Source organism: Tiliqua scincoides, chromosome 4 (assembly GCF_035046505.1).
Source record: "Tiliqua scincoides isolate rTilSci1 chromosome 4, rTilSci1.hap2, whole genome shotgun sequence".
Classification (NCBI taxonomy): Eukaryota; Metazoa; Chordata; class Lepidosauria; order Squamata; family Scincidae; genus Tiliqua; species Tiliqua scincoides.
The window spans coordinates 27248155-27272965 of record NC_089824.1 but is presented as its reverse complement, the minus strand read 5'-3'; the positions used below and the strand labels follow the sequence as shown (position 1 = coordinate 27272965).

The 24811-nt window shown below is 42.0% G+C and overlaps 1 protein-coding gene across 1 annotated transcript in view; it reads left to right on the top strand.

Annotated features, from left to right (window-relative positions):
- PTDSS1 (phosphatidylserine synthase 1) overlaps positions 1–22046 on the top strand; it is a 39884-nt gene extending 17838 nt beyond the window's left edge. The window contains exons 5-13 of the mRNA XM_066625862.1: positions 2895–3053; positions 7828–7979; positions 9252–9393; positions 10285–10397; positions 11723–11788; positions 14313–14412; positions 15767–15832; positions 16963–17032; positions 18677–22046. Of these exons, the coding sequence (XP_066481959.1) occupies positions 2895–3053; positions 7828–7979; positions 9252–9393; positions 10285–10397; positions 11723–11788; positions 14313–14412; positions 15767–15832; positions 16963–17032; positions 18677–18786 (978 nt within the window). The 3' untranslated portion in view covers positions 18787–22046. The remainder of the gene's footprint in view (positions 1–2894; positions 3054–7827; positions 7980–9251; positions 9394–10284; positions 10398–11722; positions 11789–14312; positions 14413–15766; positions 15833–16962; positions 17033–18676) is intronic.
- The last annotated feature ends 2765 nt before the right edge of the window (positions 22047–24811 follow it).

Sequence of the window (24811 nt, the reverse complement as noted above, 5' to 3'; positions counted from 1 at the left end):
ACTGAGTAGCATCATGAATTCTTTTGAAAGTAATAGAAAATAATTCTCACATCTTTATAGAAAATTCTGTGTTTCAAATATAATGTGATGTTGTGTTCGATAAACCTGTTTCAAAAACAATATTTAGAAATTATCGTCACATGTGAAATGTCTTCCATAATTTGAAAGAGACAAAAAGATAACCAAAATCATCAAGGGGTTGGAGCAACCTTACTAAAAGGGGAGAGAAAGCATTTGGGTCTTTTTAGTAAGGCTGAGTTGAAATGGGGGGAGGGGGGAATTTTCTGAACATTTTGTACCCTTGCAAAATGTACCCCGTTTAGTCATCTTTAATGGGGGACTTTTGGAGGTGATAGGAAGCACTACAGAGAAGCCATGCCTCACTTGATGTACATTTAGATAGTGACAACAACATTCTGTTGTGAGCCTCTTCATAACCTTGATTGGTTTAAATGTTATTTTTTGTTTGAAAAATACAGTACAGCCCCCTCCCCATCCACGGATCCAATTATCTGTGAATCGGGTCTGCAGGGCCCCTCTATGTGACCCCCTCTGGAGGCAAGGGGAGCTCCACTCCCCTCACCTCTGGAGGGTCCTCTGAGCTCAGCAGAGGATGCGGACGTCGGTCCGTAGCCTCTGCCAGGCTCAGACTAAGCCTGACAGTAAAAAAAACAAAACAAAAAACAACAACTTCCGGTTGTGAAACTGAAAGTGACATTTTTAATGCCTTATAAGGTGTTCGCCCATATCTGCCGTGTAACGTAACCACAGGGGCTTCCAGAACGGGGCATGCACGTATCTCTTCTTTCTTATAAGAGCTTTGACCATTTCACTAATGGCAAACAAAGCTAATTGAGACTGAGGCAGTGTGTCCAGGAGGTGGGCACTGATACTCTTTATAACCAGCCATGGCCCAGTCAGATCCTCTGCCTTGCACAATCCCTGACCTACAGCCATCATACATTCCCCCCCCCCAAAAAAAAAACAGAAAGCAAAATGCAGCCTCTTACCTTGTTCCTTCCTTTGTGATCTTTTTTGACAAAACAGGAAATGCAGGTCAGGATGGGACCCCCCAGCATCTCCTGCACTTCCTATTTTATTTAAAAGGACTTCAAGGGAGGAGCAAGGTGAATGGATGGGAGGTGGATCCCTGCTGCCCATGTAGTTTTTCCAGGTATGGGAAGTGGCAATCTGCTTCTCTGCCTGCTTACCTCACTCCTTCCTTGCACAGTTCCTTTAAGTTTAAAAGGACTGCATGAAGAACAAATGAGGTGAGTGACTAGGAAAGCAGATGATCTGCTTCCTGCTCACTTTTGGCAAGTGGAAACAGATCGATGTAGCTCTGCCCGCAGCAGGGGTAGACATATGGTGCAGGATGCCCTAAGTTTACTGCTGTCCGGTTGCTTGATGCATGCCACATTATCTGCTTCATTAAATGGGCCAACCCTGTGAATAGTTAGTAATGCAAAAGAAGTAAGTATAAGCTCATTTTGTAACTTAAAGCCTAACTCTGTAGAGGGCCTTTGGCAGCGGAGCTCGTTCTCTTAAGGCATCACAAATGTTGTGCTGTGTCATGGACATTGGAACTGCTTGCACAGATGGCTGGAGGCTCCATATGGACCCAGCCCACAATGGAGTAGGTAAGTGTTGGCAGGGGCAAGTTGTGGGATTTTGGGGGGAGAACGGGGCAGGGAGCAAGGAAGGCAGTGGCTCTCAGTAGCACCCAACACCTCCTGCCTCTCCTTGGATTTACACCAGCTGCCATCCAAAATAGCTGGTGTAGGTCCAAGGAGACCCATTGATGGGCAGGTTGCCTGTAGAGTGGTAAGTAAAAGATATTTTTACTTACTTCTCCCAGGCTTTCTGATCTCACCGCCCACCACAGCATGCAGAGTGTGATCTGTCAGTGCAACTGCATAACCTAAAATGGTGGGGGATAGGGTCTAGTTGTTAAATAAGTTGTAGAATGTGGCTATTTTTTGTGCAGGGTCTGGATTATTCTGACTGGAATCTGGATCTTGTTAACCACAGAATGTCATGGCCTTTGAATAACTTATCCCTCAAGGCAGCAGTTCTCAAACTTTTTCTCTGTTCTCAGGGAGAGTTTGAGCCACAGTAAATGTGTGCAGGGGTGGGGAGAAGGCAGCAATGCGATCCACTGGATCGTGCCTCTGTGGAGGGTGCAGGAGCTTACTGTCACTTCCCAGAACCTGCAGCAGCCTCCCAGGGGTGTGGGAAACCCATGCGCCAGCTTCTACAGGGCTCCCCACACTGCGGAGTCAGTAAAAATCGTGGTCGTGACCTCTTCTGGTTTGGTTTGTGTTTCATAAATGCAAAAACGGAAGTGGTTGCAGTCGCGATTTTGAGGGTCTGTGCGATGTGGGGAGCCCTGCGGAGGCTGGCACAGGGACTCTGTGCATCCCCAGGAGGCTGCTGCAGGCTCTGGTAAGTGGCAGCAAGCCCCTGCGCCCCTCCAAAGTGGTGCAATCCAGCAGATCATCCCTACCCGCTCCTTAAGGGGGCGGAGGCCAGGGCTCTCTTGCTGGGGCATCGTGACATCCCAGACACCACTGACTCAAGGTTTGAAGACCAGAAATAGTTTTTTATATTGCAAACAAACAAGTGATGTGATGAGGAGCAGTAGTATAAAACTGGGTTTAAAGTACAGCTTCATAACATAGGCCTTTTCATGGAAGATAGGTGTGTTTATAAGCATTATCCAGAATTATAGCACGTGCCCTTTAGCTCCCAAGCCTATAGCTGGTCCTAAACTGGGAGGAGAACATTCTCAGGTATTATAGTCCATTGTATTGAAATGTATTATTTCTTAGAATGGCTGCAATAGATCCTCACTGATAATTCTCCCTCTTTCCCTCTCCCCAAATTATTAACAGGAATATGCTGTGAATTGCCATGTTATCACTTGGGAGCGAATCCTGAGCCATTTTGATATATTTGCTTTTGGGCATTTCTGGGGCTGGGCAATGAAGGCCTTGTTGATCCGTAGCTATGGACTTTGTTGGACTATTAGCATCACCTGGGAACTCACTGAGGTAGGTTGTGTGTTCACAGTGAAGCGGTGTGAATTAACTGTTCATATGATAATGTTGGATCATGCTTCTGGCATGCAGAAGAATGTGCTGACAGCTGCATCTCAGTTGAAATGGTACCTGGTATCTGGTGTGCTCCCTGGGGCATTTGGTGGGCCACTGTGAGATACAGGAAGCTGGACTAGATGGGCCTATGGCCTGATCCAGTGGGGCTGTTCTTATGTAACTAAATAACTTTACAAAATGAAACTGTTTCCTGGAGGAAATGTATATCCTCAGGCTGGATATGTCTATGTTTAGTGGCTTTGCTAGCATTATGTCATTGTTATTGGCATAACTGAAGGTAATTTGTTCCATCTTAATTTAACATATCCAGTGACATTTTCCTCTGGGGATTCAGTAGAACAAACTGAAATATGTTCATTTACTCAGAATTACCTGGAAAAATAGTCAATGAATGTACACTTTAGTGTTACTATACTATATAGTGTTTCGTGTATTAAACCAGTGATTCTGTATTTGTTTCTGTTGGTGCATATGATAGAGTGCCTCCTAAAATAATAGGCCTTCTTGCAAAACAGCGCCATTTGCAATACTGATGTTAGACTGGCATTTTATAATCAAAATCGGTCTGCCCCAAAGTCGGGCTGGGTAATATCATTAAAGTGTTTCACTTTTCTGTAGCTGCAAGTACACAAGGAAGTTGTGTGGCCAGGGCCGTTTGTGTACTGGCTTGTTCTTCATTCCGTCTAATAGATCCGGCATAAGATCCAGAAGCTCCAGTGGGCACGCTGAGCCAGCATGCGCAGAGGCTTATCTGTTCACTCCTTTGCGCAAGCTGCACACAAAATGGACAGTTGGCAACCCATGAGCCTGTTCCAGCCATCAAAGCTGTTTTTAAATTAGATGTGGTTTAAAAAAGGAGACCACAGTTTAGCTTGAAAGAAAAAGAAAAATGCACGTGATGCCTGTGCTTCATTACTTTGAAGCTCTTCTTGCTAGAACTCTATTGTGGAGCCTAATTACTGTTAGATAGTCCATGTCTGTGGCAAAATACACTCTCAGTTCATAGCCTATTATCTGAGGAATGGAATGGTCTAAGAATATATATGTTAGCCTTCCACAATGTGCATCATGTGGAATCCACATACCATGGAGTGTTTTTCTTCATATAAAAGAAAGGGAAGACACTAACAGGCCAATTCTAACTGACTTTTCAGTGCTGATGTGGTCGTGCCAGTGGGGTGCATGCTGCGTCCTGCATTGGGGAGGGCAGTCACAGAGACCTCCTCTGAGTAAGAGGCTGTTGGTTCCCTTACCTTGGGGCTGCGTTGTGGCTGCATCGGTGCTGGAAAGTTGGTTAGAACTGGGCTGTAAATATGTGAAGCTTTGAATTTCACCCATTGTCTTTATTTAAAATTGAAATAATCTGTGCTATCTGGTACCAAATGAATTTCAAAGTCATAGCCTTCAGGGATGTAGCCAAATGTTTTTAAAATGTTAGTTGGCAACCTTCAGTCTCGAAAGACTATGGTATTGCGCTCTGAAAGGTGGTTCTGGAACAGCGTCTAGTGTGGCTGAAAAGGCCGATTCGGGAGTGACAATCCCTTCCATACTGGGAGCAAGTGCAGTCTGTCCCTGGCCTGTCTCCCTGGCTATGGGCCTTCCTTCTTTGACTCTTAGCCTCAGACTGTTGGCCAAGTGTCTCTTCAAACTGGGAAAGGCCATGTTGCACAGCCTGCCTCCAAGCGGGCCGCTCAGAGGCCAGGGTTTCCCACTTGTTGAGGTCCACTCCTAAGGCCTTCAGATCCCTCTTGCAGATGTCCTTGTATCGCAGCTGTGGTCTACCTGTAGGGCGCTTTCCTTGCACGAGTTCTCCATAGAGGAGATCCTTTGGGATCCGGCCATCATCCATTCTCACGACATGACCGAGCCAACGCAGGCGTCTCTGTTTCAGTAGTGCATACATGCTAGGGATTCCAGCACGTTCCAGGACTTGGTTGTTTGAAACTTTGTCCTGCCAGGTGATGCCGAGAATACGTCGGAGGCAGCGCATGTGGAAAGCATTCAGTTTCCTCTCCTGTTGTGAGTGAAGAGTCCATGACTCGCTGCAGTACAGAAGTGTACTCAGGACGCAAGCTCTGTAGACCTGGATCTTGGTATGTTCCGTCAGCTTCTTGTTGGACCAGACTCTCTTTGTGAGTCTGGAAAACGTGGTAGCTGCTTTACCGATGCGTTTGTTTAGCTCGGTATCGAGAGAAAGAGTGTCGGAGATCGTTGAGCCAAGGTACACAAAGTCATGGACAACCTCCAGTTCATGCGCAGAGATTGTAATGCAGGGAGGTAAGTCCACATCCTGAACCATGACCTGTGTTTTCTTCAGGCTGATTGTCAGTCCAATATCTTGGCAGGCCTTGCTAAAATGATCCATGAGCTGCTGGAGATCTTTGGCAGAGTGGGTAGTGATAGCTGCATCGTCGGCAAAGAGGAAGTCATGCAGACATTTCAGCTGGACTTTGGACTTTGCTCTCAGTCTGGAGAGGTTGAAGAGCTTTCCATCTGATCTGGTCCGGAGATAGAATGCCTTCTGTTGTAGTTCCAAAGGCCTGCTTCAGCAGGACAGCGAAGAAGATCCCAAACAAGGTTGGTGCAAGAACACAGCCCTGCTTCACGCCGCTTCGGATGTCAAAGGGGTGTGATGTGGAGCCATCAAAGACAACAGTGCCCTTCATGTCCTTGTGGAAGGATCTGATGATGCTGAGGAGCCTGGGTGGACATCCAATCTTGGGGAGAATCTTGAAGAGGCCATCCCTGCTGACCAGGTCGAAAGCCTTTGTGAGATCTATGAAGACTATAAAGAGTGGCTGTCGTTGTTCCCTACATTTCTCCTGCAGTTGTCTAAGGGAGAATACCATATCAGTGGTGGACCTGTTGGCTCGGAATCCACACTGTGATTCTGGATAAACGCTCTCTGCAAGTACCTGGAGCCTCTTTAGTGCAACTCGGGCAAACAACTTTCCTACAACGCTAAGGAGAGAGATGCCACGGTAGTTGTTGCAGTCACCCCTGTCGCCTTTGTTCTTGTACAGTGTGATGATGTTTGCATCCCTCATGTCTTGAGGTACTCCACCTTCTCTCCAGCAGAGACAAAGGATTTCATGCAGCTCAGTGATGATGATCTCTTTGCAGCACTTTAGGACTTCAGCAGGGATGCTGTCTTTTCCAGGTGCCTTGCCAAAGGCAAGGGAGTCCAGGGCCACGTGAAGTTCTTCTAGGGTTGGTTCACTGTCAAGCTCCTCCAGCACAGGCAGGCACTCAATGTTGTTCAGCGCTTCTTCGGTGACTACATTTTCTCTGGAATATAGCTCAGAGTAGTGCTGCACCCAGCGTTCCATCTGCTGCGCCCGATCCTGGATGACCTCGCCTGTTGCAGACTTCAGAGGGGCAATTTTCTTCTGTGTTGGACCTAGGGCCTGCTTGATACCATCATACATCCCCTTGATGTTGCCCGTGTCAGCTGCTATCTGTATCTCGGAACAGAGCTGGAGCCAGTAGTCGTTAGCACATCTCCTGGCAGTCTGCTGGACTTTGCTGCGAGCACCTCGGAGGACCTGCAGGTTGCGCTCACTGGGACAGGCCTTGTATGCTGCTTGAGCTCTCCTCTTTTCCTCAATGACTGGTGTCAACTCCTCAGAGTGGGCTTCAAACCAGTCTGCTGTCTTGTTGGTCTTCTTGCCAAATATGGACAAGGCGGTGTTGTAAACGGCATTCTTGAAATATTGTCTTGCATTTAAGATATCAAAATAACTTGGATTCTAACATTTTTATTGCAGTTAAGATATTTACTATTACTGTGACCTGCATTATTGAACATCAATACCAAAGCTTGTTAAATCTTTCCATTAATCTTCAGAAGCTGCATTTATATGTAGTTGGGTCAAAGCATTAGGTTACATAAGATTGATCCTTCTGTGTTGAACAGGAATTAAGTACCCTATTGTGCACTTCACAAAAGATCAGACCAAACATTTGATGGCTTAAAGCTATCAGCTGAGAAATTCTAGAGAAAAGCAAGTTATCAGGATATTTTTCAAACAAGCTAAAATTGAGCAAATGTCACACAGCATTAGCTCAGGTAAACTGCTTAAACCATTACCTGTGTCTGGTTGTGCCCTCTGATACAGTGCAAATGTATTAGTGCCCCCCCCCACGATGTCACAAGTCTCTTTGTAGTCCCTTGGCGTGCAACATGCTGCATTTTTTCTGTTTTTTTTTTTAATTCAAATATATAAAGGTAGAATTATGTTACAATGAATAGCATTTTGTGCTTAAGAAAATACAGAAAACTCTGATCTGGTTTACGGATCATTGTCTTCTTGAGTGTGCCACATTAATTCTCAAAGTCAAAATGTTCCTCATAACCTGATTATGTTTTATTTGTGCCATTACGTTAATCTGTTGAGTTTGTGATGTTGGCACCTAACCAAGCAACCAGTTTAACGCTGAACACCAATGTTATTTTTACTACAATTACTATCATCTTTTTGGAACATAAAACTGAGACGTTAGAAAGAAAGCACAACACTTTCTTACATGAAATACAAATTGATCCAGAGCCCAAATCTGGGTTAATAATCTGTAGACAAATTCAGTTGTTATATGAATTTTTTTGTGTATTTTCCACACCTGTTCTTATGAAAAATCACATTGTTATGTTGAAAAGAATCTTTGCCTATTTGAATTTCTCACTCAGAATCTTTTTTGCTGTGTTCTGTAGCTGTTCTTCATGCATCTGCTGCCTAATTTTGCTGAATGCTGGTGGGATCAAGTCATTTTGGACATCCTGCTATGTAACGGGGGTGGCATCTGGTTGGGCATGGTAGTTTGTCGTTTCTTGGAGATGAGGACCTATCACTGGGCAAGCTTCAAGTAGGTCTCATATACAAGCCAATAATAATTGTATAAATGATGTTGCATTGTACATTTCTGCAATATAATACATTCTTGAGAGATTGTAAGTTGCAGAGGCTGTCCAATTACAGTCCACTAGAAATAATAATTCTTCTGAATTCCTAGTAATATGAAGAAATGACATATATGCACTTGTTCACTAGGACTTGTAACTCAGAATTACCCAAATCTAAAGCCTTCATTTTAGATTTACTTATGTAAGCTGGAAATCCCAAGGTATGTGACCCCACTGTTCCACTTTTATAGGAGATTCCTAAATTGGAATGGCTGCAGTGATTATTTTTGAACTCCACTGCCCATGACGTTGATGTATTATAGCATTGTTGATGGATTACAGTATTTATCCCATGATGATTCATGGTTTCTCTTCACTTTTAATTCGCATCAACCTCCAATTCACCTCTTAATCACATAAACAACTTCAACTATGTAGGGAAGCTCCCAAAATGCCACCCATAAGCTTACAACCTACACTGTCACTCAATTCCCTAATTATGTTAGTCCAAGTGATTTTAAAGGAAGAAAGATATCTTTGTTTTTAAATATTATACTGTGTAATAATTTTGCAGGATTGGGTATACTCCTGCATCAAACTTTTCATATTTCTTTTTAGTATAAACATTCTGTATTTCAAACCCTGTTATCCAAAGGAAAGACTGGATAGTGTGGAAGTACAATAACTGAGAACTGAACTTACAGTTGTTCCTAGTGTAAGAATGAACACAGATTTGAATAAGGATACCCTAAAATCTAAAGCTAACATTGATGAGCTCACTAGTTTTGTTTTAATAATACTCATTTCTCTTTAGTTAAACAGAGAGCTGAAAACTCATTTCAATTATCTGAAGAAGTCAAGAATCTCACTCATTTCAAATATTTTCCTTAAAGGAAATAGTTTTCAATGGCAAAGTGTAATGCTATTTGAGAGTGTCTTTCTGAATACCATAGGAAATTGCTCTCAAGTGCTTTGCAATTTTCTGCTTTGCTACCTTTCAGGACTGAGGCATGCATGTGGAAAAGTGTGTTTTGTGGCAAGTTTCTTTTGAGATTGAATTCTGGCTTGCATCATTAGAATTGTTACTAAGGTCTGCTTCTTAACACACCTTTTTCTGCAATGTGCATGCAGCCTCTTGCTGTGAATAGTTGTATCATAAAACCATATTCTGTCTCATCACTTGTTTATACAGCAGTGCAGTGTTGATTTCTTTCTTTTTTACTGTCTGCTTCCAGGGACATTCACACCACCACAGGTAAAATCAAGAGAGCTGTATTACAGTTCACTCCAGCGAGCTGGACATATGTTCGCTGGTTTGATCCCAAGTCTTCATTTCAAAGAGTTGCAGGAGTATACCTTTTCATGATCATCTGGCAGGTACAATTCACAAACTCTGTGACATCAAAGACCAGAAGTTTCAGTTGAAGTTTTGGCTATACTTGGTCAAAGGAGATTATACCTGTTATGTTAATGCATAAGTAAAAAAGAGAGTACCATGAATTTCAGCTCCATTTGTTAAAAGAAGCAAGGGCCTAAAAAGTTGACGTTCCAAGAACAGAATCAGTACTTGACTATAGGAAACCATCTCCTACTGAATCATACCATGGATCCATCTAGCTGATCCATCAAGCAGATGGACCACTCAGGGCACTGGGAAATCAATGTTCCATAAAATGGGCCTACATTTTATTTATATAGATATGAAATAAGTTATGAAGGTATTTGTCCTGAACATCTTCTGGTGTTTTAGTTCTCATAGGGGCAAACTCCAAAGGTTGTTTGGTTTTTGTTTTTTTCCCCTGTTTAAGCCAAACACATTTTAGCACCAGAGGGCACCAAAAAAAAAATTGCTATAGTATGGCATAGACACCAACTTACTGTTGTAGCCCTAGTAGATTTTATGCCTCCAACTTATTAAAGTGTCTACTTATACAGTCATCCTCTCATATCTGTGGGGGATACATTCCTGCTACTACCATGGATACCTGAAACCGCTGATGCACTTTAATGGGTACTTGACAGGTACAAAACAGCCCCATTGTCAGATGTCATAGACAGAATGACATTTATAATTCAGAATGACATTTATAATTCACTGTTCATAGTAGGAAGTACATTCCGCAGATGTCAGTAGGCTACTAGTGGTGGCTTGCAGGACGGTCTTTGGAAGGAATATCCACAATTACTGAAACATACTCCTATCAGTTTTGTTTGCCTGTGATTTCAAATTTTGCTATGTGACTCTTTCTTTCTGCTCCTTTTTTTTAGCTGACTGAGCTGAACACTTTTTTCCTGAAACATATCTTTGTGTTCCAAGCAAGTCACCCTTTAAGCTGGGGTAGGATCCTCTTCATTGGAATTATCACTGCACCTACTGTGAGGTAGTTTTGTTTGTTTGTTTTTCATTTTCTTCACTATAAAATGACTTGGAAACTAGTCAGAGCTGTAGCTACAGGGTGCTCCCTGAATATTCTGTTTCATTGAAAATAAGCAAGTCTCTAATCCTTATATTATGGATGTATAAGGAAACTTCCAGGTGTTGTCTTAACCAATTGCTCACTTAGCAGTAGGAACATGATACTCTTCTATATTTTGCCTGTTATGCTATGCTTTGGCTGTGTTTCTCCCTTAGAGCCCCTCACCGCAGGATTTCTGACAGTGATTCAGCAGCCAGCGTTTACACAAATTTGGTTCCCATCCCATAAACATATTTGTTACCATACTCAAAAGATGTATGTCTTGAATCTCATAGAAAGCTGCCTAATACAGAATCATACCATTGGTCCATCTGGTACATTACTGTTGATGCAGACTGGCAAGAGTTCTCTATGGTTTCAGGGACGGGTTTCTCTCTGCCTCATTTGAAGATGTCAGGAACTGAACCTGGAACTTTCTGCATGCAAAGTAGATGTTGTGCCACTGAGCTATGGTCCTCTAAGCCCTGGGGTGTCGCGGGATGCCTGCTGCCTGGCAGAGAGACCATGTTGCACAGCTGTTGGAAGCTCAACATGATGGGAAGAGCTCCAGCATGTGGTTTTCGCAGGCAAGCTCACCTGCCCTCCTTGGCCCCCTTACCACTGTTCCTTCTTGCAGCAGTGGCGTTGCTAGGAGGGTGTGGAGGCGCAGGACGCACCAGGTTGACACACTTGGGGATGACACCACTGCTGGCCAAAATGGTTAAAATCTTGGTATTTTCAAGTAGTACCACTATGTATAAGGCCTCAGAATGCCTTATAAGGGCATAAAAACATCGCTTCCGGTTTTCCCCGAGAAACCGGAAGTCACCTTTTTTTTTTTTTTTTTTTTTGCAGTGGGCATTCTGAGGGCTGGAGAGGCTGCTCATGGCCTCCCCAGCCCTCAAAACATCATCCAGATACGACCTGAGTGCAGCTCTGGTTGCATTTGGAGGGTTGGGGGGACCCTTATCTGCAGATTTAATCATCTGCAGATTTTGGTATCCATGAGGGTTTCAGGAGTGGAACTCCCATGGATAACAAAGGCCACCTGTGTATCTATTTGCAAGTCTTGAAGGTTGAAAAGTATTTTTTATCCTCTTAGAGCTCTGTGTAATTGCTTGTCTTATTCTGCTGGTCACCATTCCAGATGTCTTACATAGTTTTCATTAATTGATCTTCTTTGTCATTATCTATAATTGAAATGTGTAATTATCTGATCCATCAAATAATTTTTCTATTTCTTGTTCCAGACAGTACTATGCTTACCTCACAGACACACAGTGCAAAAGGGTAGGAACACAGTGCTGGGTGTTTGGGTAAGTTTCAGTTTGAGTTGAAAATGTTGGCATTTTAAGTTTTTGCGGTTGCCAACTACTATTACTGATCTGAGCCAGTGAGCAGAGAATGCGTGGTCTTCAAAGTTCTCATTTAGTCTCCTGCTGAAAAGAAATGTATTTATTACATTTGTTTCTTGTCTTTCTTCCATGACACCTAATGCAGTGTGCTTGAGGTTTTGAGACAGTTTCCTTTGTTAGGCTCTGAGTGAAACTGAGACCTGAATAACTCCAGCAGGGTTGCTACCTCATCATGTGCCTTAAGACCATGCAGAGAGGCAACAAAGATGTTTCTTTTTCCGTGAAATACCTGCCTGGAATTCAGCTCTGGAACTTAATTCAAAAGTTACTGTTTTGCCACTGGGTACTTATTCCCTTTGGAATTCCCTTTGCGTTCTTCCTGTGTGGCTTATCTATCAGAACAAAAAGTTCTGAAGCAAACCAGAATATGACACAGTTCAGCCCCTGCCCTGTCCATTTCCCACAATGGGAGGGAATCATGAGCTGGAGGAGACAAAGCACCATCTTGACCACTCCCCAGCAGAAGTAGATTTCTGTTGTTGTTACAATTTATACCCTGCTTTTCAACTGCTTGGCGTCCAAAGTGGCTTATAAAACATTGCCCCATAATAAGAGAGGAAGCAAATAAAAACAGCATATAACATACATTGCAGCAATAAAAACTCATCTATAAGAATCTGCAGAAAAATAAAATATATAAGAGCCTGTACAGCTGGGAGGTGTGGGGTCCATGTTGGGGCTTATTTATAGTTCCTGTACATATCCAGTCTTTAAACTTTGCACAGCAGACTCCTGTGGAAGTCAGGTTTGAATAAAAAATGAATGGTACCTTTTGGGGTAGTTGTTAGGGATGAAAATTCCATTCAGGTTGGCTTTGGTCACAGAGTATGGACATAAGGAGGTTCTACAATATGGAAAAAGTGTGTGTAATGTGCTAAGAGAGAAAGAAATGGTTTTCTCTTGCATCCTGCACTGTGTGCCAGGGCCCATTGTCATCTGAAGTGGAACCCTAAGGCTACAATCCTGTACACACTTAACTGGGAATAAGTCCCATTGAACACAGTGGAGCTTACTTCTGAGCAGACACACACACAGGATTGTACTGAAAGTTCTGTAAAAATATTGACACACCCCCTCTCAGTGCTGGGAATCTGGCATACCAGAAAACAGTCTTCTTGAGTATGTAATTTAGCTCACTGATTTGAACCATAGCAATTGTTTGCTAAAGGTTTTTCTTAGCAGTGATTATTTCTGGCTCTGTACATCTTGGTTGCTTAGATTCTTTGCGGGGGAAGGATATTGGTGAGTAAACGAATCCGTCTTGGGCTAAATTAGATTACCTTGAGGCTTTCCTCCGGCCTTTGTGATTCTGCTGAAAACATTGTTTTTCTCTCTCATACAAAAATATAACAGAGGAAAGGAAGCAAGTCTATGTGAAACATCCAAATCTTTCTGCGGAAGACTTGCAGTTCATGAAGCCACAGAAATAGCAATGTTCAGATCAGCATAGTGTGCCCTTGTAGAGAAGGTCATGCTGAGCTAATAGGCACCAAGGGACTTCTTAACTCCTGCTTCATGCCTTTGGCAAATTCAGACAGGCTGATTTAATCACTGACTTGGCCATACTGAGGACCGTTTTCCTGTCATCACTTGCTCCCTACCTGATCTGTCTTCAAAGCCTTACACTGATAATGATAGAACAGCTATCCAAGGTTCTAGTTCAGGCAAGAAAAAAAAGCTCTTGCAAAATAATATATGCCAACTTTTTCCAGGTGATGTTATTTTAACAGTGCCACTGGATTTAAAATGGCGTACACTGAGGAAGCTTCAGGGCATTTTGGCAGCCAAGATAGAAAATCCAAATGTCATTAATTTCTCCTTTAATATTTAGAAGATTTTTATCCCATTTTTTGACCTCCAAAGAGACCCCCAAGACAGCTCATATCAATTAAAATGAACAGAGACAATGATAAAAACATAACATCTTTCTTTTCTCTCTCCTCTCCTTCACAGAACATGGGTGTTTCTCCAGCAACTGAGGAGAGAGGGATGTAGTCCAAACATTGATTCATCCATTCAGTTTATATCCTGCCTTTCTCTCTGAAGGGCACCCAAGGCAGCTTTTAAAGACACCAGCAAGTGGAGGTGGTGTTGGTGATTCATCACCCCGCTGGCTTCTTTTCCTCTGACACCAAATAAGAATAAGAGTTGAACTGAGATTGCCCATTGTTTTTGCAGTACCATTTGCAGGCAGTGACAATTAGGGGATCATTTGGCAACGGAGGAATGAAATGAATCAGAGGGCATCACTTTATTAGTGACAGAATAGGTGGTCTTTCTGGTGGCTGTTGGCCGTACATGGCCCTGGTCACAGCAACACAAATGTTCATGAACTACCTCACAAAACTGGGAAACAAACGAAGCTTGTAAAGTGTGCTATGTATTACATTAAAAACTCAGCTTGTTTCTCCTGTTGTTCCCTCAGGGTTATTGGTTTCCTTGAAGCTATTGTATGCATCAAATTTGGTCAAGACCTCTTTTCCAAAACACAAATATTATATGTTGTGCTTTGGCTCCTTTGTGTGGTAAGTGGCACATTTTTCTTTGCATATTCACATTTTACCCTTTTGTTTGCCATCCCAAGATGTAACTGCTGTGTTTACATCCAGGTAATTGCAGTCTTCCTCTCATAATGGCTAAGGGCCCAATCCTATCCAACTTTCCAGGGGTGATACAGCTGCAATGCAACCCTGAAGTAAGAGAACAAAAGTTCCTTTATCTTGAGGAAGCCTCCATGACTGTCGCGCCCCCCCCCCCCCGCCACACTGATGCAGCACACACCCTGTTGGCACAGCTGCATCAGCACTGAAAAGTTGGATAGGATTGGACCCTAAGTGAAATTAGACTCTACCAGGGCAGCTGTAACCTACGTCTTGCATAAAATAAGTTGTGTGGGCACTATTCTGGGGTAAAGATATGGACTATAAAAGCAAAACAGCTTCAGTTCAGTGGGATCCTCTCAAATGTAAACCCCACTGTAACAAACTGACTTTATGGGAACACATCTTAGCAGAAGACCAAGATCTATGTCCCCTCAAATTTGTAAGCCAACCAAATTCTTGTCACCCACTCCTGTACCTGTTTACTCAGCAGGAGGTCCCACTACGTTGTGGAGCTTACTTCCATGTAAATATTCAAAGGATTGCCACAATATCTTCTGGGTGCGGTTTCTGTTAACAGCAGAACGTTTGAGCACTGTGGAATCCAGTGGAAGATAGATAAAGATCTATCCGTACTCTGCCGGTTTAAGGTCAACAGGAGTTCAAAATGAAATGCCATCCTTTCCCCAGTCTGCTTTAAGTATTGATTACGACTAACAAGCTAACTTTGCAAGATTGATAGCACAGCACAGGGGTAAAAGACTATGTTTCATTGTCAGGTAACCTGAAGACATTAATAGCTTCAATAAATCATTGGTAAACTGTGTTTTAACGAGGCTCTACATATAAGTAAGGGGAGGCTACCTTATTCTCTACCTCTGAATGACTGTGCTCTTGTCCACATTACAGACTTAAATTGCAAAGAGCGCCAAGGCTCTCTTCATAGAATATTTTTGATATTTCAAAGAAGAATCTGTCAAAATTTGGAGAAGCCATGTTGTTGAAACTGTTAAAAGTGATATGTTTGTACTATGGATAAGTCCTATTTCTTCACTAAGGAAAGGATCAGAATTGTTCTTCCATGTCATTGTTGTCCTCCTCTTCCACCATTTACCAATCATATATTAGCAATGTTTTGTAAACCATCTTGAGAGCTTCTGTTGTACAGCAGCATTTAAACTCCTTAAATAAGCAACCAAAAAACTTGCCTGGGATTTTGTAAATCAGTGTTAGGTTTTGACTCCCTTCCCTTCTTTTTTTTCTTTTTCCCATACTGCAGGCTTTTACGACTTTCCTTTGTTTATATGGAATGGTTTGGTATGCAGACCACTATGGACGAGAAAAGGTAATGTTTGTGGTATAAACTTGGTATAAAGCACATTTTGTATGGCTTGTTTCCCCTTGAGCCATGTCAAGGAACTTTCGCCATAGCTTAGCCACAACTTTATTTTGATTTTTCTGAAGAGATGCCATTTTACATTCTAGGAGTGAGAGGCATGGAGATTTCAGTGTGGAATAGGGCGTCCTGTTAAAGTCTCATTTTTGAATATATTCAAGATAAGCAAAAAAGCAGAGCATTCTAAAAGCATTCATTGTGATGATTTTTTTAATACCTTAACTCTCTCTTTGGGCCTTTCTTTGTGAGCTTTGGAGACATATTATGTCTCCATAGTATGTCTCCATACTCATATTATACCCATGCAAGGCCCTTTTGTGCACAGTTCACAGGATACCGTAGCTTCACAGAAGATGTATGCTTGGCTCTCTCACTGCTTGCTTTTACACATGGGATGGAGACCATTTTATTCAGGCAGGCCTTCCCAGAATGCCATTCTTAATTAAGATATACTGCTCCTGTCAGATCTAACTGTGTCTTCCTTGAAGTTTGATTCTCTAGTGGTTCCAGGGTGGCTCAGTCTTGAGCATCTGGGAATCTCCTCCTCCAGACCAGAAAGGGTCAAATCCAAGTCTTTGAAGGGGGGAGGGCCTCTCCAAGATTTCCCAGACTGACATTGTCTTTCAGCAAGCAAAGGTTTCTGCTCAACTCCAGCCAAACAATCTTGTAATTTTATCTGACCAGGCTGGCCATCCTTTCTCTTCCTCTTCCCAGGGTGAGGAGGCCCCCGGAACTTACTGCAGAGCAAGCTGGGAGCCAGCCCCATATTGCAAAGTACAACTGGACAAGTAAATAATTCATGTCACCACACCTGGGTTGGAAGGGCAAATGGGAATATTGGCAGAAGATTTGGGTTACCTAACAAAACACAGGGGAGCCAATTCAGCCTCGTAGGGTCCCTTGTCCTTTCAGCTATTAGGCCTGCATAACCAAAGCAGCAGATGTGGGGCAAGGTACAGCGCTTGTAGCATTTGTTTAGCTCTCTCTGCAGTTTGAAAATTATTTGTTTGAAAGCTTGGAGATGAGAAGAACTAATTGCAAAGATGACACCCCAGTGATGATCCTCTTTGTCTTCACAGACGTTGTCAGAAAGTGAAGACAGTTCATACATCCCAGATGCTTCCTGGCTGAACTCAAAGTTTACTAGAGGTACTGGCACTGGTGCTGTACACTGGCACTGTATGGTTTGTCCCTTTTTAACAATAGCAGTAAGACCTTTTTCGGTTGTTCCTCTATCACTCATCCCAGTACAACAATCCTTTTGTGTAGCATTAGAATATAGAGATTTAGGATCCTGGCTATAGTGCGAGCACGTTTGGAATTCTTTAGGTTGTTTCCTCTTTAGTAGCTTTCTCAGCTGAATTCCCAGGCTGCTTGTTTATTTCCCCCAGGTTTTCTACTTCTGCCCTACTTGACCTTAATGCACAACAATTCAGATCTGTTTTGAGGAATCTCACCCCTTGTAGCAGCTCTTAGGTCATGCACTGAACCATAACCACTGCAGCAATAGTTGCACTCACTTTCTAGCATAGCAAGGGTTATGGATGCTGCTCATAGGATGGCATCTTATGGTCCCAGGTGATTCAGGGGGAAAATGTTCCCTGGCCATGCCGGCTGAGGTCACTTGTGTGTCTTTAATTTGGCTATTGACTTTGTGGGTAAAAGCCCATATTTCTCTTCTCCTAGATATGAAGTGTATTTCTGTAGCACAAGACATCATCTGAACTACTTTCCTCCACAGTTAAAAACTATTAGCTTTTTCATTGTTTTTTGCAGAAGTGCATATTTTCTCCAGTTTTTTTTAATGAAGTTATTAAAGTCTTATTTCCCATTTTTTAAATTCTTATCCAATGTACTGTTATTCTCCGTCCTTCAAAGATTATGAAATGCATTGCCTGGTCATTGGAGGGATTTTTAAAATTTATTTTCCCTCTCTTGGTTGAACTGCTCTCCCTTCCATGACTTTGTCTGCTGATTTTCCAATAGCACATATGTTAAATATGTGAAGTTGTGACTTTGTCATGATTTTCTTTTACACATTTGTTTCCCAAATTTCCAAATATCTACTGTTACCTTTTTTTCTGTCTCCTTTGCTTGTCTTTTCTTGCTTATCTTTGTTTCTCAAAGTGATTTTTTTTTTGTTTAGGTCTGTAAAATATATTCTTTATTTATTTTTATAAAGTTTTTATAGGATGCCTACAAAAAGCCTTTAAAAAAATAACTATATTCAGCAAAGAGAGTAGGGAAGCTGGCTGCACTTCATCAGCTGACATTTTGCTCAGCAGAATACTTTCCTGTCCCTATCAACAGTGTTTCCATTCCTTGTGTCTGTGCACTGCTCTCAAAGGCCATCCCTTGTCCCTCAGGATCCTCGAAGAGTGTATGTATAGCTCATGGATTTCCCTAGTTCTGTGGGTGGTTCATTTATGGAGACCAAGGTCGTCCCCCCACCCCAGCCTTACTCTCAAACCAGGGTTCCTCTCACCACCTTTAAAGCTCCACTTTGGCCCTCTCCTTCCATTTGAAGCACACAGCACATATGCACTTTTGCTTCCCAGTATACTAATATGGGGTTTATGAAAGATTTGAGAAGACTGGTCGTTATTACATTGTAATTAAATTGTTGCCCTTACTAGAGTCAAAAAATAAAATTGTAGTTAAACCACTAGATGGCATGCTGGTTTCATCTAAATTGTATCAATATGTTTTAAAGAATCCAGGGATTAGATTTGTAAGAAGTAAATTGTCTTTTTTGAAATAACTGCCTGTCCTTGTGTGTGACTTGCTCATTAGGGATAGAAAACAGTCCGCCTAGGCACTCAAGCAACAGTGAGAGCCATTCATCTAGAAGGAGAAATCGCCATGCAAAAACAAAAGTAACCAATGGGATTGGCAGAAGATAGAGTGACAGTTTCCAGATTTGTTTTGGAGGCGTGCCTGAGAGCAAAGAAGCGAAGCTGGGCCTGGTTCTGAATCCCCTGCTTGAAGGTTGAGGATAAGAGAAGGCGACAGAGGGAGGCAACATCTTCAGCAACCAGAGGCCTTGGACCTTGTTAAGATGCGGCTCATCCATGTACTGCAACTCATTAGCTGCTCTCACTTGCCAGTCACTGGCTTCAGTCTCACCTCTTCTGCACTTGACACTCCAAACAGTAGTAATATGTTTAAAGGCAAAATAGTTGCTTGTTCCAGAGGGGTTCATGTGGTAGGTAGTCATTGTTCAAGTAGCGTGAATGCTTTCTGAGGGCCTTGCTTTAGCTGAGAATGATAATCCAAAGTTAACTGGCAACCATTTGGTTTTGTTTCCTGTTTGGTTGTGGATTTTTAAAAACTGTTTTCCATTTTTTTTGTTTAACATTTTTTGACTGAAGAATGTTCTGCCTTTGTTCTCAATCTGACAGCTCAGCTTTTCTGTGCTATTAGCTTTTTAGGAAAACAATGGCTCTCTATTTCAATCAGCGGGGTGGTAAGTATTAGGAAGTGTGTTCATGACTTGTACAGGTAATTTGACAGTGTCTAACTCTGCTGAATGTTTCTTGTGTTCACTCCTGTCTCAGATAATCATGACAGTCTATTGCACAGTACGGGCTGTGTCTGCTACTCCAGAGACACAGATCTGACTTCATTTACACGCATGCACGCATCTTGTTCCTTTCTTTCTGGCAGCTTCAGTGTTTCCTGCATATTTATTTCTTTAGTTTCCTTGTGACGGGCCTATTCCGGCAACTGCAGCAAAATGATCCCAGTTTTGAAGCAAGCCTCATACCTCAGGCTTGGGAGCCCCTACCTGGCCTGATAAGTTGGCTTTGCAGAAGAGTAGTATTGTTACTTAGATGTTTTGTTTTAAATTTATAATAATTTATGTAAGCTCACTCCATGTATTCCTTGATAGCCTGTGGTCAGCTAAACAAAGCGCCCCCATTTTTAAAAAGGAAATAGTCAAATAAACCTTTAATTACAGCTTTGGTCAATCTGGGTAATTGCTAAGAAAGGCAACAGTCATAATAATGAAGCATTAAATCCTGAAGGTTATGTAGCTCTTGTATTTAAGTTGTCACAGTCAAGACAATTTTGCATAGATTTTCTCTTTCATGTTTAGTTGGTATTTCTTTGTGTGTGCCAACTCTGTTGGGTTATGGGGGGCGGGTAACTTCAGATGACTTGGCAAAGGTGACAGGTTAGCTAAGAACCCACATCCTTCCAGTAACTAACAATTAAGCTTTCCAGCATCTGGAATGTGCTGTCTTCTGCGATATGCCGCAGGACGCACACCACAAGAGCTGAAAGATTGTAAAGACTTCAGCATACAAGTGAAGTGACTGTAAATAGAAAAAAAACAAACCACTATAATCCATGACTTCTTATGTGCCACTGAGGATCAGCTTTGTGAATGCACTCACTCTGCAGTTTCTAATCCATGGAAAGCTCTGCTCTTCTTTTCAATCACGAATCTGCAAACTCTTATATCAAAAGCTGCTATATCTTACTTGCTGTAACTGTGCTAAATGGGGAAATGTGCATCTGGAGCCTTTTTTTTCCTCCAACAGATACGTGTTCTTCATTCATGTTCTGAAAGTTGTATACTGTTACTTCTATGTGTTGTTAACATGTTACATCGTTCTTGAATGTATTTGGTTTGGGCAGTCAGCTTTATCTGTTAGTTATTTAAAAGTCAGTTGCATCAAGACAGACCAATGTGAGTTTTCTATTTATTCAAGACCAAAGCCAGATGACTTTAATGTCCTTGTGAACATTTCAGCAGTTCAGTTTAGGGTTAATGTCCCAAAGAGCCTGCCCCATTTTGCAGAGTCTTGGTCAAGCACAATACAAGCTCTGGAGAAATCAATAAAGTTCCCTCCCATTTCACTAGACCCTAAATGTACAGTGCAGTGTCATGTGCAAATGCCACTTTTGTCAGTTGACACCAATGTGTGTGTACAGTTACCTGTATTAAACAGTGAGTGTACTATAGATCTTTTGTGAAATGAGAACTGGTATTAACATTTACTGTGACAGGGGCATAAAGAGCCTTGTGTAATAGTCTGTATCTGGATAGAGGCTTTTCACCTTCTGCCTCTTCCTCCAGCTATTACTTCCTGTACTTCTGAAAAACTCTCCCTAAAGATCTATGAACCCTCTGGAGCAGTATTCCACGATGAGCTAAGAGGATACTGGGAGGGAAAATCAGTTTATCTGTATGTACACAAAAGTGCTTTGCATGTGCACTCCGGCCATTTTGGATCCTGGCCTGCATATACTTTTTTTTTTGTTTTAAGGAATTAATAAAGAGATACCTTGCATGAGTGATCTCAAAAGACGAGCACTCATTTCCTATCCCTGTAGCAGAGAAAAGAGAATGCATTGTAATATGCCAACCCGTGCTAATTCTGGCCCCCCTTTTGAAACATAAATTACATAATGTCTTCAAGTATTGTGTGAAATGTGGCATATTCTGTATTGCCATCGGTTTTCCTAGCATGTAGTGACAACAAGCTCTCTCCCAAATCATACTCTGTCTGCAGAAAGATGTGTGTTAGCCATTTTTCATGAAAATCCAGCCTGGACCACTAGAAATTGGGAGAGGGGTTTTGATCAGACCTAGATGTGGTCACACTTAAGAGATGTATCCCTTACTTGGTGAATTGTGCATGGAAGCTGTAGCACTACCATCCTGGTATTGAGAATTCTGGAAGATTTGTATTTGCTCTTATTTACATACTTTTGAATTTTTTCTCTTTCTTTTTTGTGCCCTCATCTGCTTCTGCAGTGCTTCCACTTGTGTACACTCCAGGTTGTTGTTTTTTATTCAATCATTTACAATGTGCTTATCAGAAAAAGGTTGACTGGTTCCCCTGGAGACTGCTGTATTACCAGTCATTGATGGGGGCGGTCACTTTGTATCAGCAGCAGCAACAGTTTATCACATTGCAAAGTAACACTGATGCAAGGAGACCTGTTGCTTTTTTCCAGGTTAAGGGTGCCAAGAGGGCATAGACCGAAAGGCTAGCTACCCAAAGCAAACCCGTTTCCAGCCACCAGTATTAAATCTGGGAAGAGCACAGTTATGTATTTTTTTAAAAGTATCAAATATATGGAATTTGATTTTAGTTCTGCTTTTGGTTACTCATCTGTGAAAAATAAAGCCCTGAATGCCTGAGACTAATTTAGGGTGCGTGTGTTTTTTCAATATCAAACCCTGGTTGTTCTTAAGAGCATTAGCACATAATAGGCTGCCCTGTGAGAACTGTGCGTTTGTCATTGTCCCTGCGAGGGATATGCTATGTCAGTTGCACAAGTTGGGTGGATATTTCTTTTCCTTTTGATCAGGTTGTCAAGATCTCTCCCCTTCTTTCTAGTTGTATGTCACACAGTGAAGCATGACACCTCAGAAGGTCTTCATCTTTGCCAACATCTTAATCTTAGGCTGCCTTATTAACTCAGTTTCAACTCGAAACACCTTCCACTTGCAGAAGACTCTTAAAGCCTCTCTCTCTCGTTTTATGCCACTGGGGATGAGTAGACCTTGAATATGTGTAGTTATTTTTCAGTATTCCCTAGCTATTCGTCTACTTTTGCAGCTTTCTTGTTTCCAAAATAATCCTGTACTCCAAAAATTGGCTGGTTATTTCAAACCAGCATGTAAAATTCTGTTTCACCTTGGAACCTCTTGGCCATACACCTCTCATCTCTAGCCATTCTGGCCAGGTTCACATGCACAGTAAAATAAGCAGGTTTGAGGTGGTAGAACAGACTATACCACTTTAAACTGCAGGTGGATCAATCACACTTTTCTGAATACTTCCCTTTCTGTAAAGAACCTTCTGTGTGTATAAAAAAAAATCTAGCGCTGCATGGAATGGGCTGGACTAGAAGTTTTCTTCTTGGTATCCTTTTTGTTCCACTGGGGGAGTTTGACTCATGGGGGAGCATTCAAATATAGCACCCACACTTGCAAACTTAATTGGTGCACTTCATTTTACCACCTCGTAGTTCTGAGTATCGGAACATGGCTTTTCCCATGTCTCTTCCTTGCCTTCTTCTCTTCCCCTGTCTTCTCTAGAGCACTCCTTCTTTCAACCCTTTTTCTCTAGGTTCTCACTTCCTTTTGGCTATTTGCTTTCTTGGGCCCTTGTCTCATCCTCCTCTCCCATTTTTGGTGGCCCTTCAGTTTGCCTTATCCTGTGGAACTAGAACTGCTCAGCCCATGGCAATGTGGGACCCTTCTGCTTGCAACACTCCTTTGTGCCGTTATGCAGTTCAGCTGGGAGACTCCATAATGGCTGCCATAATATCTATTGGATGTTCTGTTCCCATTTCGCATGCGTGTTCAACTCTTGTTTGTTTGTTAGATAGGCATGTAGCATCCCTGAACATTTTCTTTTTTAATTACACTTCTAATGAAAACCTGATGTTGCTCACCAGAGGGGTACTGCTGCTCCTGAGCTCTCAAGAAGCTGAGTTCTTCATGAAATAGCATGACTTCCTGTGAACCACAGAAAAGCTCAAGATTGCCTCCACTCTGAATGCAGTTCTATCAATGTTCTCATGCTGTGAACTGAGCAGATTGTTCACAATAGCTCTTGCTCTTGGGATATGCCGATAGCTTTCTGTTTGTAATGGCAGCAGGTCAGAGGAGAAGCCAGGGCGCTCTTCCAAACTTTTTCTCAGAAGGTGTTCTTGACCACTGTCAGTCAAACCAAGGACAGGGTGCATTTCCTCTGCAGTCTTAAACACCAGCCTCTGGGGTCCTTTGAATGCTTCCAGCATAGCACGTGCTTTGTATGCAAAAGTTTCATTTCAACATCTCTAGGTCGAGTTGAGAAAGATCAGTACTGAGCTAGATGGACAAGGAACTGACCCCATATAAGGCAACAATGTATGTTCCTACTCCTGCCCAAAACTTGGACAACAAAGTAACAAAAGTCTGTTTTGGGCACACTTCTAAATTGAAGTTGCCTCCAGCGTTGTCCTCTTCACCTGAAAATGCATCCTCAAAATATGTCAAAATCTGGGAGGTGTAACTGACTTCACACAAGGGGGCACTCTTTAGCTCATCTTGCTTTTAAAAATCTGATTTACATCTGGTAAAACTATAAACCTTAGCAGCTCACTTGGAAGAAAAAAAAAATGCCTGGGAAGGCATGAAAGTTACATACAGTGAAGTCTTCTAATCAGGTATAATGCAAGTTCTAACTTTTATTGCAGTATACATATTCAATAACTCTTTGGGGAGCAAAAAAAAATCATATTTGGTAAGAATGTAGATTAAAGCAAGATATCCTGGTGGGATTATTTCCAGTGTAGGTTTGTGCAACATGAGCAATTCTTATGAGTGAAGCATACATTGTTCTCTGCAAAGAGGTGTTAAATCAAATGACTGGTACTTTTCACCTCTAAGAAAAATGATTTAAGTAGGACTATAAATGCTAAGCATCTCCAAGAAAATAGTCTTATTCAGAGCAAAATGACAGAGCTTTTTAAAATGTTGGCATGCATCAAGTAAACTATGAAAGATCACTACTGTAGCCAATGTGATTTCATGAAAATTTTTTTGCAATAACTAGTCCATAGAAGATTGTTAATTCTTGGGAGGTCTCTGAATATGGAAGGGGAAATGAAACCTGAGAACCTGCTAAAGGTTAGGAATTTTCAGCCATCTGTGATTGACTGTTTTGGAGTACAAAACTCAAAAACAACTTTGGAAAAGATTCTAACAGTAACTTAAAAAAAAAAAAAAGATCCTGCGACAGTGGAGCCTGCTTGTTAACAGAATGGGGTTGCTTTCTCTTGCCTGTGGTAGAAGGTCTGGTTTGACCAATATTTTCCCTCTAGGCTGGACAATCTGATTCAGAAAATTGTCTTAGGATTTATTGTGACCAAAATAAGTGTTTTGTTTTTAAATAACAAAATCACTTTTTGAGCATGAAA